Here is a 14,360-nt window from a genome sequence, read left to right on the forward strand (position 1 = left end):
TGGTCACTGGCCTCCTTATGCACCAGGGCTTTTTCTGACAGTCCATCTCTAGAGCTCTCTCTTAGCCTGGTAGGGCTCTGTCTTAGAGCAAAAGGCTGTGAACTTTCTATTACTCTATCTTGGCACCATGTCTTGAGAGAATTTTTGATTTTATAGAATTTCAGGATCATAAAGCAGTCCCCTTTTTTTCTTTTCTTGAGGTACTAGGAATTGAACATAGAGCCTCACACAGGCTAGGTATCTTGAGTACTGTTCTATTACTATGAAGAGACACTATGAGCAAGGCAACTCTTATAAAAGAAAGCATTTAATCGGGGGCTTGCTTACAGTTTTAGAGGGTTAGTCCATTATCATCATGGTGTGGAGCATGGCAGCAGGCAGGCAGACATGGCGCTGGAGTAGTATCTGAGAGCTTTACATCCTGATCTGCAGGCAGAGAGAGACAGAGAGACAGACAGACAGAGGTCTGGTGTGGGCTTTTGAAACCTCAAAGCCACCTAATGACACACTTCCTCCTACAAGGCCACACCCATTCCCCACATGGCAATACCTCCTAATCTTTCTAATCCTTCTCAAACAGTCCATCAGCTCAAGACTAAGTGTGCAAATATATGAGCCTGTGGGAGCCTCTCTCACCCAAACCGCCACACCAGGCAAGCATTCTGTTACTGAGCCACAGCCCAGGCTGACCTTGAACTCGGTATATACAAAGATGGCTTGATTTCCTGGTTCCACTTCCCAGGTTCTGGGATGATAGGCATGAACCACCATGCCTGTTTTTTTTTTTTTCTTCACTTTTTAGTGTTGAGACAGGGTCTCATGAAGTTATGTAGGTTGCCTTGTGACTCACTGTGTACCCCAGGTAGCACAAGAACTTGTGATTCTCCTGCCTCAGCTTTTTGAGTGTCTGTGATTACAGATCTGTGCTACCAGATGCAGTGTTTATTGTTTTACACCAACCATGAAAAAGTGAGAACCACTGAGAGAGAGAGAGAGAGAGAGAGAGAGAGAGAGTGTGTGTGTGTGTGTGTGTGTGTGTGTGTGTTACATATGTGGGTGTCAGAAAATGGTGTTGGACTCCTGGAACTGAAGTTAAAAATGACTGTGAACCACCTGATGTGGCTGCTGGGAATCGAACTGGGGTCCCCTGGAAGAGCAGAAAGTATTTTTAATCACCGAGACACCTCTCCAGGCCAAGATTAGAATCACTCTTAATCTCCAGGCTCCATCTGGTCCACAGGCTGTAGATTGGCAATACCCATCTTAGTACATGAGTGGTATAAAAACTTCCAATTGTCTGTTATTGCTTCATTTCGCCTTCAAATGTGTCTTGGGAGTGAAATCTTCATGAGAAGCTGTGGCCATATCACCAGACAGTACCTCCTAGACCTAGGTTCCCTGAATCTGTGCAAGCAAAACCACTCTCCAGGTATTTTCTTTCCTCTCCATACATGTTTGTGTTTACCAGGGGAGTAAAGCCTTTGCCAGGAATGCTCCAGAAGGGAACAGACACTGTGTGCCTGGGGAGTGCTTGAGCACTAACAGTCTGTTAACGTTCTGTCTTATATGTGTGTGTCCTGCCCCTAGTTACTTCAGAAGAACCCTCAACATCATTCTGCAGTTCATCCCCGAGATGATTTTTATGCTGAGCCTGTTTGGATACCTAGTTTTCATGATCATTTTCAAGTGGTGCCGGTATGATGCCCACACATCTCAGAAGGCTCCCAGCATCCTCATCCACTTCATCAGCATGTTTTTGTTTGACTACGATGATTCCAACGCACCCCTGTACAGCCATCAGGTAGCTCTGCTTTGAAAACCTCCTCTGATCCACTCGGTTTTGTAAGCTCTCTCTCATGCTCTTTGAGTATTGAAGAGAGCAGTTCTTTGTGAGACCATCTTAGCACTCAGGGAAGAACATTACATTTTTATTAAGTAAAGGGACAGGCACAGACAGCGTTACTCTTCCTGCTGGGGTAATGCACAAGGGACGTTATTGTTTAGTTGAAAATTGGCTAGGAAAAGAGGGAAAAATTACCTGCAGATGGATTGGCTTGAGCGGGAAAATGCTCCAGTTTAAGCTTTACATGTTAAAGACTGAAAAACCTTGGACTGGCAAGGTAGTTCAGCAGCAGGTACGTGTTTGCTGCCATCTTGATGATGGAGTTGAGGTTCTGGGGCCCACACAGTGGGAGGAACGAACCAACTTCTACAAGTTGTCCTCTGACCTGCACATGCGTGCAAAATAAATATGTAAGTAAATGTAAAAAAAACCAACAACCCAAACAACCTAACAATCTCACATGGGAGGCAGAGACAGGTAAATAAATCTCTGTGCGTTCGAGGCTAGCCTGGTCTTACACAGAGTTCCAGAACAGCCAGGGCTACACAGTGAAACTCTGTCTAAATATAAACAAACAAACAAACAAAAATCTTTTGTTAAAAAAGTAAATTCTAAGCTGGGCGGTGGTGGTGCATGCCTTTAATCCCAGCACTCGGGAGGCAGAGGCAGGCGGATGTCTGTGAGTTTGAGGCCAGCCTGGGCTACAGAGCGAGATCCAGGACAGCTAGGGCTGTCACACAGAGAAATCTTGAGAAACAAAAAACATAAAAAAAAAAAAAGCAAAAAGCAAAAAACAAACAAACAAACAAATAAACAAAAAAACCAAAAAACCAAAACCAAAACCAAAACCAAATTCTAGCTAAGGCTCCACATGAAAGAAAATACAAATAAAACCAAGATCCAAAGTTCCACTGTTTCCAGGAACGGTGGGGTTTGTGGAAACTGGACCAGGCTCATGCTAGCCCGTGGTTCTCAAAGTCAGCCAGAACTTACCCCACTTTCTGTTCGTCCGTGGCTGGTATGTCCCAACAGCTGGACTTTGGCCCCATTCTGGTCTTTCCCAGTTCCTTCAGGACTGTCCCTGAGTCCCTGCAGGGGATGGTTCCAGGACACACAAAACCCCTGGAGATCCCCAAACCCACAGATGGTCAGATCTCTTGTACAAAGTGGTACAGTATTTGTGTAGAGACTATCTAATGGCCACCCCCTAGCCCCCTTGTGCCACGTTCTTTAGCTACTCTCTGGATTGCCTAGGCACCCAGCACCATGCAAATGCTGTGTAAACTGCTGTCGTACAAGTTCCAGGGAAATAATGACTAGGAAAAGGATCTGATGTGTTCAGTACAGGTTCTTTTAGTATTTTTGATGGGCTGGGTATGCAGATGTGGAACTTGCAGAGATGGTCCAATATATCTTACCACTTTCAGTGTGTTTAAATATTAGAAGGTGTTTAGGTGAACATACAAAGTCATGGGTTTTGTCACGACATCATCATACATATGTCCTTGTACTGGGTTCTCATTTGCCCTCCTCCCTCACTGCCCCCTCCAGCCTGTCCCTTCCTGCTCCCCATACAGTGTATTTAATCTGGAAACAATAGAAATGCCCCCTTGGAACTGGATGTAAATGAACTCAGTGAATCGTTCTTGTACAACACAAACTATTCTTTACCCTAGCCCACCCAGTAGGTGTTTTATGAATGGAAGATCCACTTCTGTCATAATTGGCTGGACAGAGTTCTGTGGCTAGGATCACACAGTGCCTCTTCCATGGAAACGTCCTCTGCCAGGGACTGCACACACTGGATTCCTAGCTGACTTCTTTTCCTGACTCCTAGCTCCGTTCCCTTCCTTCCAGAGGCATCAAACAAGAAGGAAACATGCTGCCCGACAAGGCTTTTGTAAGAGACAGTTTTAGATAATAATCAGAGAGGAAGCATACCTCAGAGGGCCCTTTTGTGTCTGACTTGTTAAACACACAGGACAACCTTTGGGCTGGCCCCAGAATGCTGGCACAAAGTGAGTGTGTTTTAAAGGTTCATTTACTCCATGCTGGCATCAGAGTGAATGTTTATTTGGATTTCCCAAACAAACACTTTCTTGTAGGCATCAGCCCTAGAGTAACCTAGTAATTGCTTTGTAACTAACTGCCTGTAGAGAGGCCCGGGCTTCGCTGCCTCTGGAAGAGGCACCGGGCATTGCCATGGGTGAGTGGCTTTCCAGCTTCTTCTTGTATTAACAAACACTACAGAGAACTGGCTGCTTTCCCTACAGCTTACTATGAAGATGAATTATGTTGACATGGTTTGGGACTTCCATAACCTTAGTCTGGGGTCACGTGGTTAGAGGAAATGGCCATCACTAAAGTCTCCCTGGCTTTGCTCTGGCTGTCTTTGGTTAGAAGCACATACAGGTGCTTTGTCTGTCATCCAGGGGCGGGAGGTCTGGTTGTAAAAAACGGACACGTGGCAGTGAGCACCTTCCTGTGCAGGGGCTCCATTTGGTCAGTACAGGGTGGGGGCACATGCCCTTCCCTCTTTTGAGCTTGTAACACAGAGTAAGAGCTGAGCAGGTAAAATGTTCCTGCTGGATAAAATGTCTTACCACTCACAGACCATCTCCTGACACGGATCTTGAGCTGGCAAGAGCCAGGGAGGAAACAGGAAGGCTCACACGCTGTATTTCCTCAGCCTGGGAGCAGTTTCCTGTCTCCCCCCATTTCCCCCTACCTCCCATAGCAGCTTTCCACAATGTAGCTGAGTCCCCCCCCAGAGCTGGGAAATGTGGGTGAGGAGTATGTCAGATAAGAAGTGAGGAGGGACCCGGAAGGAAACACGAAGCTGGGGGTTCCTCTTGGGTCTCAGCAGTGGTCAAATGGGGAACCCTGAGAAACTGGTCCAGAGTACATAGTGGATATCCCAACCCATGAGGGGACTTGAGGCAGGAAGTCAGGTAGAGGGTGTGGGAACTGCTGGTTTCTTTCTGGAAGGGGGGAGGGGTAGCAGGAGGGAGGGAGGATGAGAGAGAGCTCCAACAGTTAGTTCACACTGGAAATAGGTAATTACTGATTTAATATAAAATGACCCAAAGGTTGGTTTCAGTAGAGAGATGGTTGGGATCATGTGACCTGCCCATTTTCTTCAGGAACTAGAGTAGCTGTGTCCCTTGAGCAGCTTTAAGGGGCGAGGGAAGCATGGTAGAGTCTCAGGACTTCTTGTTTTGAAGACTCCATGTGGTGTGCGAGTGTCACAGAGGATTACATAGCACATATGCAACACAGAAGTGGTGTCTGTCCTCTCTTGGGCACAGAGCACCACAGGATAGCCATTTCTCTGTCCACACTGGGAGTGTAGTGGAAGTGAGGGTGACTGCTTTGCATTACTCAGAGGGTTGCTGAAGTGCCTGCCTTCGACCCCCGAGCATGGAAAGCCCCATTATGCATGGGAAGAATACTTGATGGCCATCTTAGTGACTGGTACCAATTTTGATTTTGCAGCAAGAAGTCCAAACTTTCTTTGTCATTATAGCGTTGGTCTCTGTGCCGTGGATGCTTCTGATTAAGCCATTTATTCTCAGAGCCCAACACCAGAAATCTCAGGTAAGCGTTGCCTTTTAGTTTGCCCACTGTGGGTCACATCACACTTTCCTAGAAAGGGAAGTCTAGGGTGGGGGGAGAGCAGTGGGCTCCCCTGCAAGGCCTGGGGGGGGGGTCTGGAGGGCAAGGCTGGACTCAAGTGTGTGTCCTTCAGTGGGACCCCTACTTCCTGCACAGTGATCCTCCATTTTCCCAAACACAGTAAGTCTGAAGTTCCTCACACTCTGCTCGGGGTGTGTGTGTGTGTGTATGTGTGTGTGTGTGTGTGTGTGTGTGTGTGTGTGTGTGTGTGTGTATGTCCCACCTGGTTGGCACTGAAGATTTAGATGCATTATTAGCATCTGGACTTGGTTGTTTTATTGGTTAGACACGGGAATTGGGGGGGGGGGGGTTTACATTTATATTTTGTTTTTTGGCTGGTCTTGCATTGGTTATGTAGCCCAGGCTAGCCTAACTCAAAACAGTCCTCTTGCCTCTGTCTCCCAATGCTAGTGCTAGGATTACAGGCATACACTGCCATGCCCCCCAGATAATTCTATTTTTAAAATGAATATTAAAGTTATTCTTAGTGAATTTTCTAAAGTTGTGATTTTACTCCTTTAGAATGTTGCTATAGGCTATCATAAGATATGCACATTCAAAAATCCAGTTTTAATTTATTAATAACTTCCTCCTATTGCCAAATATCAGTTTTTTCTTTTCTTTCTTTCTTTTTTCCTTCTTTCCTTCCTTCCTTTCTTTTTTTTTTTTCTTTCTAAATTGCCTTGAGCCTCATTTACACAGGGAACATAGTAACCTCAAGCAAACAGGGCTTAGGGAGATGAACCCCTCCCAGGGAACATTGGGTCCAGCTGTACTGAGATGGCCCCGTTTTCTTCTGTTAGTTTAGAAGATACGGCAGATTGCATTGAGATGGCAAATTCTTTAAATGGCTGTAGGCATCAAACTCCATTTTTCTAAAATGTAAGGTGGTTATTAACCTCAACCGGCATTCCTATGGGGTCTGGAGAAAGAGAATGACATAAAAAAAAAAAGCCAAAACCATTACAACATGATAGATGGGTCCATAACTAGCCTTGAAGGGGGCCTTTATCTTGTTAATACTGTAATAACCCAGAGGCCAAGTGGAACATGGTCTTGGTCTCCTCGCTTGCCAACAGCTGCAGTCTTTCACGATCCATGAGGATGACATTGAAGGTGGCCACTCGAGCACGGCTGCTCAGAAGAAGACCACAGGTGCCCACGGGACTAAGGATGGCCATGAGGAGGAGGTATCTGAGACAAGCGCACCAAAGGCTGACTTCTCAGTTTGAGCAGAGTCTAGAATTGGGATCTAGGCTTTCCAGTCACGAGGGTATGGGATGAACTCAGGCATGGGCTGGAGGGTCTGCTGCTCTCTGTCTTGTGGCTCCTGAATCAGCAGGTTCAAGATCACCCAGGGCAGGCATCGGTGGTGCAAGCCTTTAATCCCAGCATTCAGAATTCTTGACTCTTGCTGACAAGAGCCATCAGCCTTCAACTAGATTCCTGGGTGAGGGACCCCTTTCTCTTCCCATGTCTCCATAACTTCCCCTTTCTATCCCGCCCCACGGAAACTATGGCTAATGGTAATCTATGATATAGTTTGTAACTAACTTGGAAGACAGATGCTCAAAGCCTCCAATTACCCTGATATGATGAGTATTTATTACATATGTGCATTGAGATATATTGTGCCCCATAAATATGTAGTTATTACTGTAATGAAAAAGGAAATTAATGTTCTCACTCTAAAAGAGAGAGAGAGAGAAGGGAGAAAAAGAACTTAATGAAATAAGACAGAAAATGCTCTGTTACAGTTCAACTTTGGAGACATCTTTGTCCACCAGGCCATCCATACCATTGAGTACTGCCTAGGCTGTATCTCCAACACAGCCTCATACCTTCGGCTCTGGGCTCTCAGCTTAGCTCATGCAGGTGAGTGCGCAACCCAGGAGAGTCAAGGCTAGCAACCATCACCCAGAGAACAGGCTTATTCTATTCATGAGCAAAAGTGCTTTCTTGGGGTCATTTGTAGTAGGTTTGCCAGATAATGACTATTTAATGTTTTTCTTGGGTATCTTTCTAAAGATCCTTAAGCAACTGACAATAATTTTCCATGCTTCTGAATTTACATGAACAGAATCTTTTTTTGTTTGTTTGGGTTTTTTTTTTGTTTTTGTTTTTCAAGACAGGGTTTCTCTGTGTAGCTTTGCACCTTTTTCCTGGAACTCACTTGGTAGCCCAGGCTGGCCTCGAACTCACAGAGATCCGCCTGGCTCTGCCTCCCGAGTGCTGGGATTAAAGGCGTGCGCCACCACCGCCGGGCACATGAACAGAATCTTAACATGAGCCTGGCATGACAAAATGCCACAGACTGGGTAGCTCCAGCCATAAACAGATTTTTTTCCTCATAGTTCCAGAGGCTGGAAGTTTGAGAGTGCCGGTGTGTGAGGCTTGGGTGGAAGGTCGCTTTCCAACATCCCCACTCAGAAGGGTGAGGGAGGGAGAGTTGGAACTTGAGAGTGGATAAGCCCTTAAATTCCCTAATCCCATGCAAAGGGACTCTCTCATATTTCTAATCACCCCTCTAAGGCCCCAGGGAGGGCTACAAACAAACCAGGCTTCACGCATTCTTTTAGGTTTCACATTTTTGTTCCTATCTCATGTTATTCAGATTTGCTCCTTTTGCTGCTGCTGCTAGCTCTGGTTGGGTACTTTCCCTGGTGATCAGTGTGCCATGGAGTACCTGTCTGCGTCCTCTTGTTGGAAGGCCCACCACTCTGATCAAAGCTATGATAGCCCAGCTCCTGCATGGCCCTCAGAGGGGCTTTTGGATTTGAGGTGATGGAGGAAAATGATGGGTACATACCTGGTGACTGAGGATGTCCCACTTGCTCCCACAGAACTGTCCGAGGTGCTGTGGACCATGGTGATGAACATCGGCCTTCGCCTTCGGGGCTGGGGAGGGCTCATTGGGGTCTTCATCATTTTTGCCGTCTTCGCCGTCCTGACGGTCGCCATCCTCCTCATCATGGAGGGGCTCTCAGCCTTTCTGCATGCCCTCCGGCTTCATTGGTAAGCCTGCTTGTCCCTTAGGAGCTTGGGGAAGGGCTGGCTGACTGACCAGAGCCACAACTTAGCTCTGTTTTTGGAACCTCAGTTTAGTCGTCTGTTGATGTGATGTGCATGCTATAACATATATTCATGTATGCAGCCATGCCGGCTGCCCTGTCAGGTAGCTTTCATTTGCTCTGTGCTGACTTGTTATTACAGTTGGCCTCAAAAGAAGTGCGGGGACAGATCTGGAACAGGCTTTTGGAGAGCATGTTAGTGAACAGGCGTGCTTGGCTGTGTGGTTGCTGGGGGCAGGAGTGGCATCAGCAGAAGCCACTGAACTCTACAGAGGAAACAGGGGAGGGCCACAGCAAGCCTTTCATATCCTCAGCACACATGGGGGTGGAGGGGGTGCCGCTCTTAGGAAACTCTTGATTTTTTTTCCATTTTATGTGTATGAGTGTTTTGCCTGCATGTGTTCATACTCCTTATGTGTGCAGTGTCTGTTAGGTCAGAAGAGGGCATCAAATCTGGGATTGGGGTTATACATACTGGTGAGCTGACATGTGGGTGCTGGGAATTGAACCCAGGTCCTCCGGAAGAGCAGTCAGTGCTCTTAAATGCTGAGCCATCTCTCCAGCCTTAGGGAACGTTTTTTTATGTTTACATATTGAGTGGAGAAAACTGGAGCATCCCCTGTCTCCATGCTAACATTTCCCTCCACTGCATGAAGTATGTGCCTCTGTAACATCACAGAACAGAAATGACCATGGGTGAGATTGGTTGTAAGATGATTTTTGAAAAGACAGGCCAAAGGCCAAGCTGCTTTTCCTTCTGTACTAACCAGGACTCCACAAACTGGGAGTCAGGGTGCACATGGGAAGGCATGCGCAACCTCACGAAGAGCCGTTGCCTCATGCACTGATTATCAGATCGTGCATGGAGGGTTAGGCATCCTCGCTTGGGTGGAGGCTGCGGAAGCTCTTAAGGTGGGGGAGGTGTGTGCTGGGGCCCAGGAAGCCTGAGGAAGAGGTGGGAGGAGGGGGCGTGGTGAGAGGGAGGCTTAAAAGGTCGCCTGGTTCCCATGGTGTTCTCTGCCAGCCTCTGACATTTCAATCTGCCTTTTCCCCCTTCCCCATCACCACAGGGTGGAGTTCCAGAACAAGTTCTATGAGGGGACTGGCTCCAAGTTCTCCCCATTCTCCTTCAAGCACGTCCTGGAAGGGGCTGAGGAGTAGGCTGGTGTCAGCTGAAGGAGTTCACGCTTGTCTCTGATGTCTGGCCAGACCAGGTGTCCCAGAAGCAGCCTGTTGGCTGCCTGGGGTGTGAAGCTGTGTGAGGCGTGGGATTTGGTGGGATTTGACCACGCAACCGAGGGGCCGCTTTTTGTTTGGACTTCATGGGCAGTCAAATGATCAAATACCCAAATGACTGGGGAACGGGAGGGGGCCCTAGACCACTGTCTTGTAGTAGTCTGTTTTTGTTTTACTGTGTATCTGTCTTGAGACAACGTCTCCTGAGCTTTAACTGTCCTGGAAATAGCTGTATAGCCAAGGAAGACGTTGAACTCCGGCTCCTCCTGCCTCCGCTTTGTTGAGACCTACGGGCACGAGCCACCATACCTGGATCTCCCCCAGTATTTCAAGTATTATAATCATGAAAATAAAAGTCTGCTCTATTCACTGTTTCCTTAAGATGCCTTTATTCAAAATCAATCCATGACATTTACTATCTACAGTTAGAGGCCAACACTGGACAATAGTGTTACACAACCTAATCCCGGGGAAGGATCAGGTTTATGTTTTTCTCTGCATTTCCCCCTTGTCAGGGGCTTAGTGTTACAAGCTTAGGGGCTTTCTCAAACATTGCCCCCCCCCCCCCACCACCACCAGAAGCACAGCTAATGCCCTCTGTGTAGTGAGTGGGAGGCTCAGCCGGGCCTGACTCTCGGCAGGCATCACTGAGTTCTGAGAAATGAAATGTGACCACGTGACATCATTCCTGGGACACTGCTTGTCACCACACACTGAGCTGGAGTGACTTCGGAAGGAGATGCAGAGGCTTAGCCAGGTTCTGGGACCCAGTGCACGGGAAGGAGACTACCTCATAGTCCAGTTCTTCACCCTCCCCAGAACCAATTTCGTAGGGTGCCTGGACTGGTGCTCCCCCAAGCTCCCGAGGAGATTCGTCCAGTGGGCTGTTTTGTCCGAATGACCAGCATCCAGGTGAACTGCTGTCTCTAATGTGACTACAGGAGCGGGGCTAAGAATAAGCCACACTTGTGTATGCTTCACAATCGACTGTCCTTTCTACCTGAAGAGCGGATCAGATTCTAATGTGGTTGCATGTATACATGCGGACACATGTATGCTATGATGCACATGGAGATCAGAGGACAACTTTCCATGCCATTGTGTGTGCCAGGCTAGCTGGCCTGTGGGCTTCCAGGGATGCTCCTCTCTCTGACTCCCATCTTGCTGCAGGAGCAATGGGATTATAGACTCGCTCAACTGTGCCTGGCTTTTACATAGCTTCTGGGGATTTGAACTCAGGTCCTGACGCTTGCTTGGCAAGCATTTTATTCACATGCCGTCTTCCGGGCTTGCGACTCTTATCTTTTAGATCCCACTTGCTGCCCTATGCCCAGATTGACTAGTGTTGATAGAAACAATACTCATTAAAGGAAGTGGGCGTGGCAATGTGAGGCCTGTCTTTTAAGGTGTTCACGTATCAAGGTTGGCTCAAAGGATGATGTTTGCATTCCAGCTGTGAGACTTCATGTGCATCACTGGACAAGAAGTGGAGTTCTTCCCCCTGCCAAGTGCATAGGAGGCTGTGGACTGTAGAAAAGAGATTGTAAGACCCGGCAGTGGAGGCGAGGCTCAGCCAATGACAGCTGACGGAAAGAACTGACCCAAAGTCCTATGAGAAACCCACGACTCTGCTGCCATGATCATTGGGGAGTTGGGTTCTCAGCTTGCTGGTGTCCTGTTGGGCATCCATCTGAAGAATGCACCCTGCAGAGATGGCCCAGTGGCACCACCCACCCCAGCTCTCTCAGAAATGCCCCTGCAGCCTGAGAGTGACCCGCTGACATCTCCCAAGGTTTGGCAGCTGCTTCCTGTCTCTGGGAGCACTGCTATTTTCTCTTTGACAAGGGATCAGGTGAGGGTTGTTTCGAAGGGGGTGTGCCCTCCATGTCACTCACCCAGAACACCAGGTGGCTCCTTAATGAGTCCTGTTTGGAGAGCTGAGGTGGAAGGAGGTGGGGCCGGCCCGGGGCCTCTCTGGAAGGTAAGTCTAGAGGCTGAGAGGCCTCCAGAGCTGCCAGACGGGCTGTGGTGAGACAGTGCACAGGAGCCCGAAACCGTAACCTTTTCCAAGGGATACACAGGTGAGAGACTTTTGGGCAACAGGTGTGTATCAGCTTTTATGGCTGCTGTTCAGGGTAGGGAGGGGAGCCACCTGTTTGTGTGTTGCTGGAGACAAAGGGAGTGTGAAACTTTCATTGTTTTGAAAACTTGTGTGTATTATTATTATTATTATTATTATTATTATTATTATTATTATTTTGAGCTGAGGATTGAACCCAGGGCCTTGCGCTTGCTAGGCAAGCGCTCTACTACTAAGCTAAATCCCCAACACTGTGCATTATATATGTTAGTATGTTTGTATATGTGTGTGGTGTATGCACGTATGTGCGCAGGTTTGTGCCCTCTGCACATTCCCAGAAGCCAGAGTTAGGTCATGGAGTATCATGCTCTCACTCTCCACCTGTTCCCTTGAGACAGTCTCTCACTGAACCTGGAGCGAGGCTGGCAGCCAGCAAAACCCAATGACTCTCCTGCCCTTGCACCCAGCCCTGGCACTGATTAAGGAGACCCACAGCCACACTGGCTTTTCATATGGGTTCTAGGAGCTTGGAATTGAGGTTCAAGTATTCTCCCAGCCCCTTATTGATGACATTATAAAAAAAAAATCACATCACACACACACACACACACACACACACAAGTCAACATGAAAAAGATCTGCAGGGGCCCAATTATTTCTGGCTAAAAAAAAAAAATTCCGGGGTTGGGGATTTAGCTCAGTGGTAGAGCACTTGCCTAGCAAGCGCAAGGCCCTGGGTTCGGTCTTCAACACTTGTGGGGCGTTTACCCACCAAGCCCACAGCTCCCCAGAGTTTTCTGAGTGTGAGCAGCAGGAATATTAGATAGAAGGATTTATAGTGTGGAGATAAACAGATAGAAAATACAGGATAGCCTCGAGAGGGCCTGGAACCTATTCCAATGAGCCCGACTGTCTCTGCCCCAGGGTATTTATAGAGACGCGAAGGGGTGGAGCAGAAGACCTCCTCCCCCAGCACAGCCAAGTGAAGACCATTTCAGACACCTGCACTCAGGCCCATGGTCCTAATCATCCTCTATGTGGACCTGCTGGGAAAAGCTACAAGGAACCCAAAAACGGGCTCCCACAAACTCTGGCAAAAAAAAAAAAAAAAATTCCATACATCAAAATACAGTTGAAAAAAGCATCAGTCTATCTGTTGGAAGTCTGATTACTCAACCCCACCCCCCCCCCCCCACTCACCCCCCCACCCCCGCGCGCCCAGCCTTTGAGAGGCAGCGTCAATCCTTAACCTATCCACATCCATCCACAGACATTTGCAGGTCATTTGAAGGTGGGTCATGTATCACATTTCCACTTTGGTGTCTGAGGAAGGGCTGACTGGAGATGCTGAGTAGAAAGACCCCGTTCTCCTTGTCTCCCCGGGTTAGTGTGGTTCAGCTTTGTCCTGCTCGTGAGAGCCCACCTAGCGGAGGAGCAGTTGGTGGCTGCTGGGGGAGAGGGGCTATTTAGTGCGCTACGAAGTCCATTTTATAATCGATTGCCACTACTTCATTCAAAATTATCAACTAGGGACTGGAGAGATGGCTGTCAGTAAAGGACTGGCCCTGTAAGCACAGGACCTGAGTTCAGATCCCCGGCACGTATATAAAAAGCCAGGTGTGGTAGCATGCACTTGTAATTCCTTTGCTGTGTAGGCAGAAACAGAAGGAACTCGGGGGCTCACTGACTGGCCAGCCTAGCCTAATCTGTGAGCTCCAGGCTGAGCAAAGACCTTATCTCAAGGGTGGTGGATGACATTCCTCATAACACCTGAGGTTGTCCTCTGTACCCCACTTGCACACAAATGCATAGGAAAAAAAAGACAGAACACAGTGTGTGTGTGTGTGTGTGTGTGTGTGTGTGTGTGTGTGTGTGTACTTTAACACACCATTACCAAATAAGAACACCTATCCAAGAAGTATCTCAACAGTGTTAGGAAAAAGGACAGTCATTTTAGAAATGACTGCCCTCATGGTGGGCTGCTGAAGAGGCTGAGACCAACTGCTGTACAGACAGAACCTACCTCCAGATGCAGACAGGCCCTTGTCTCCTCCCTTACGGGTTACTCCAGTGGGGAAGGTCAAGTGACCTGGCAAGGGGCCCACACCTAGGAAGTGGGGTTTGCTTTAAGATAATGTACTTTTCCATCCTAGAATTTGCCCCTTAGTGCAGTCCCTATGAGCCACCATGGGGCTTAGCTTCTGTGTGTTTATCCGTCTTAAGTCCTAACTCAGAAAGCCATAACCATCCCTGTAAGTGCTGGCCAGAGCCTCAGCATGCTTTTACACTCTAACCGATGTTTTGGCCTTCCTTGCTCTTTTCTTTCTTTTTTTATTTTTTAAAAAATGTGTGAATGAGTCTCTCTCTCTCTCTCTCTCTCTCTCTCTCTCTGTGTGTGTGTGTGTGTGTGTGTGTGTGTGTGTGTGTGTTACCCTTGGAGGTTAGAAGAGAGTGT

At 47.8% G+C, this 14,360-nt stretch overlaps 1 protein-coding gene across 2 annotated transcripts in view; it reads left to right on the top strand.

The window, feature by feature from the left end:
* Positions 1–9,750, top strand: part of Atp6v0a4 (ATPase H+ transporting V0 subunit a4) — an 87,925-nt gene extending 78,175 nt beyond the window's left edge. For both annotated transcript variants that reach the window (XM_036181021.1, XM_036181022.1), the window contains 6 exons: positions 1,588–1,801; positions 5,339–5,440; positions 6,598–6,708; positions 7,276–7,393; positions 8,362–8,533; positions 9,660–9,750. In XM_036181021.1, the coding sequence (XP_036036914.1) occupies positions 1,588–1,801; positions 5,339–5,440; positions 6,598–6,708; positions 7,276–7,393; positions 8,362–8,533; positions 9,660–9,750 (808 nt within the window). The remainder of the gene's footprint in view (positions 1–1,587; positions 1,802–5,338; positions 5,441–6,597; positions 6,709–7,275; positions 7,394–8,361; positions 8,534–9,659) is intronic.
* Positions 9,751–14,360: the final 4,610 nt, after the last annotated feature.

The sequence above is a fragment of the Onychomys torridus genome, chromosome 3 (assembly GCF_903995425.1).
Source record: "Onychomys torridus chromosome 3, mOncTor1.1, whole genome shotgun sequence".
Lineage (NCBI taxonomy): Eukaryota > Metazoa > Chordata > Mammalia > Rodentia > Cricetidae > Onychomys > Onychomys torridus.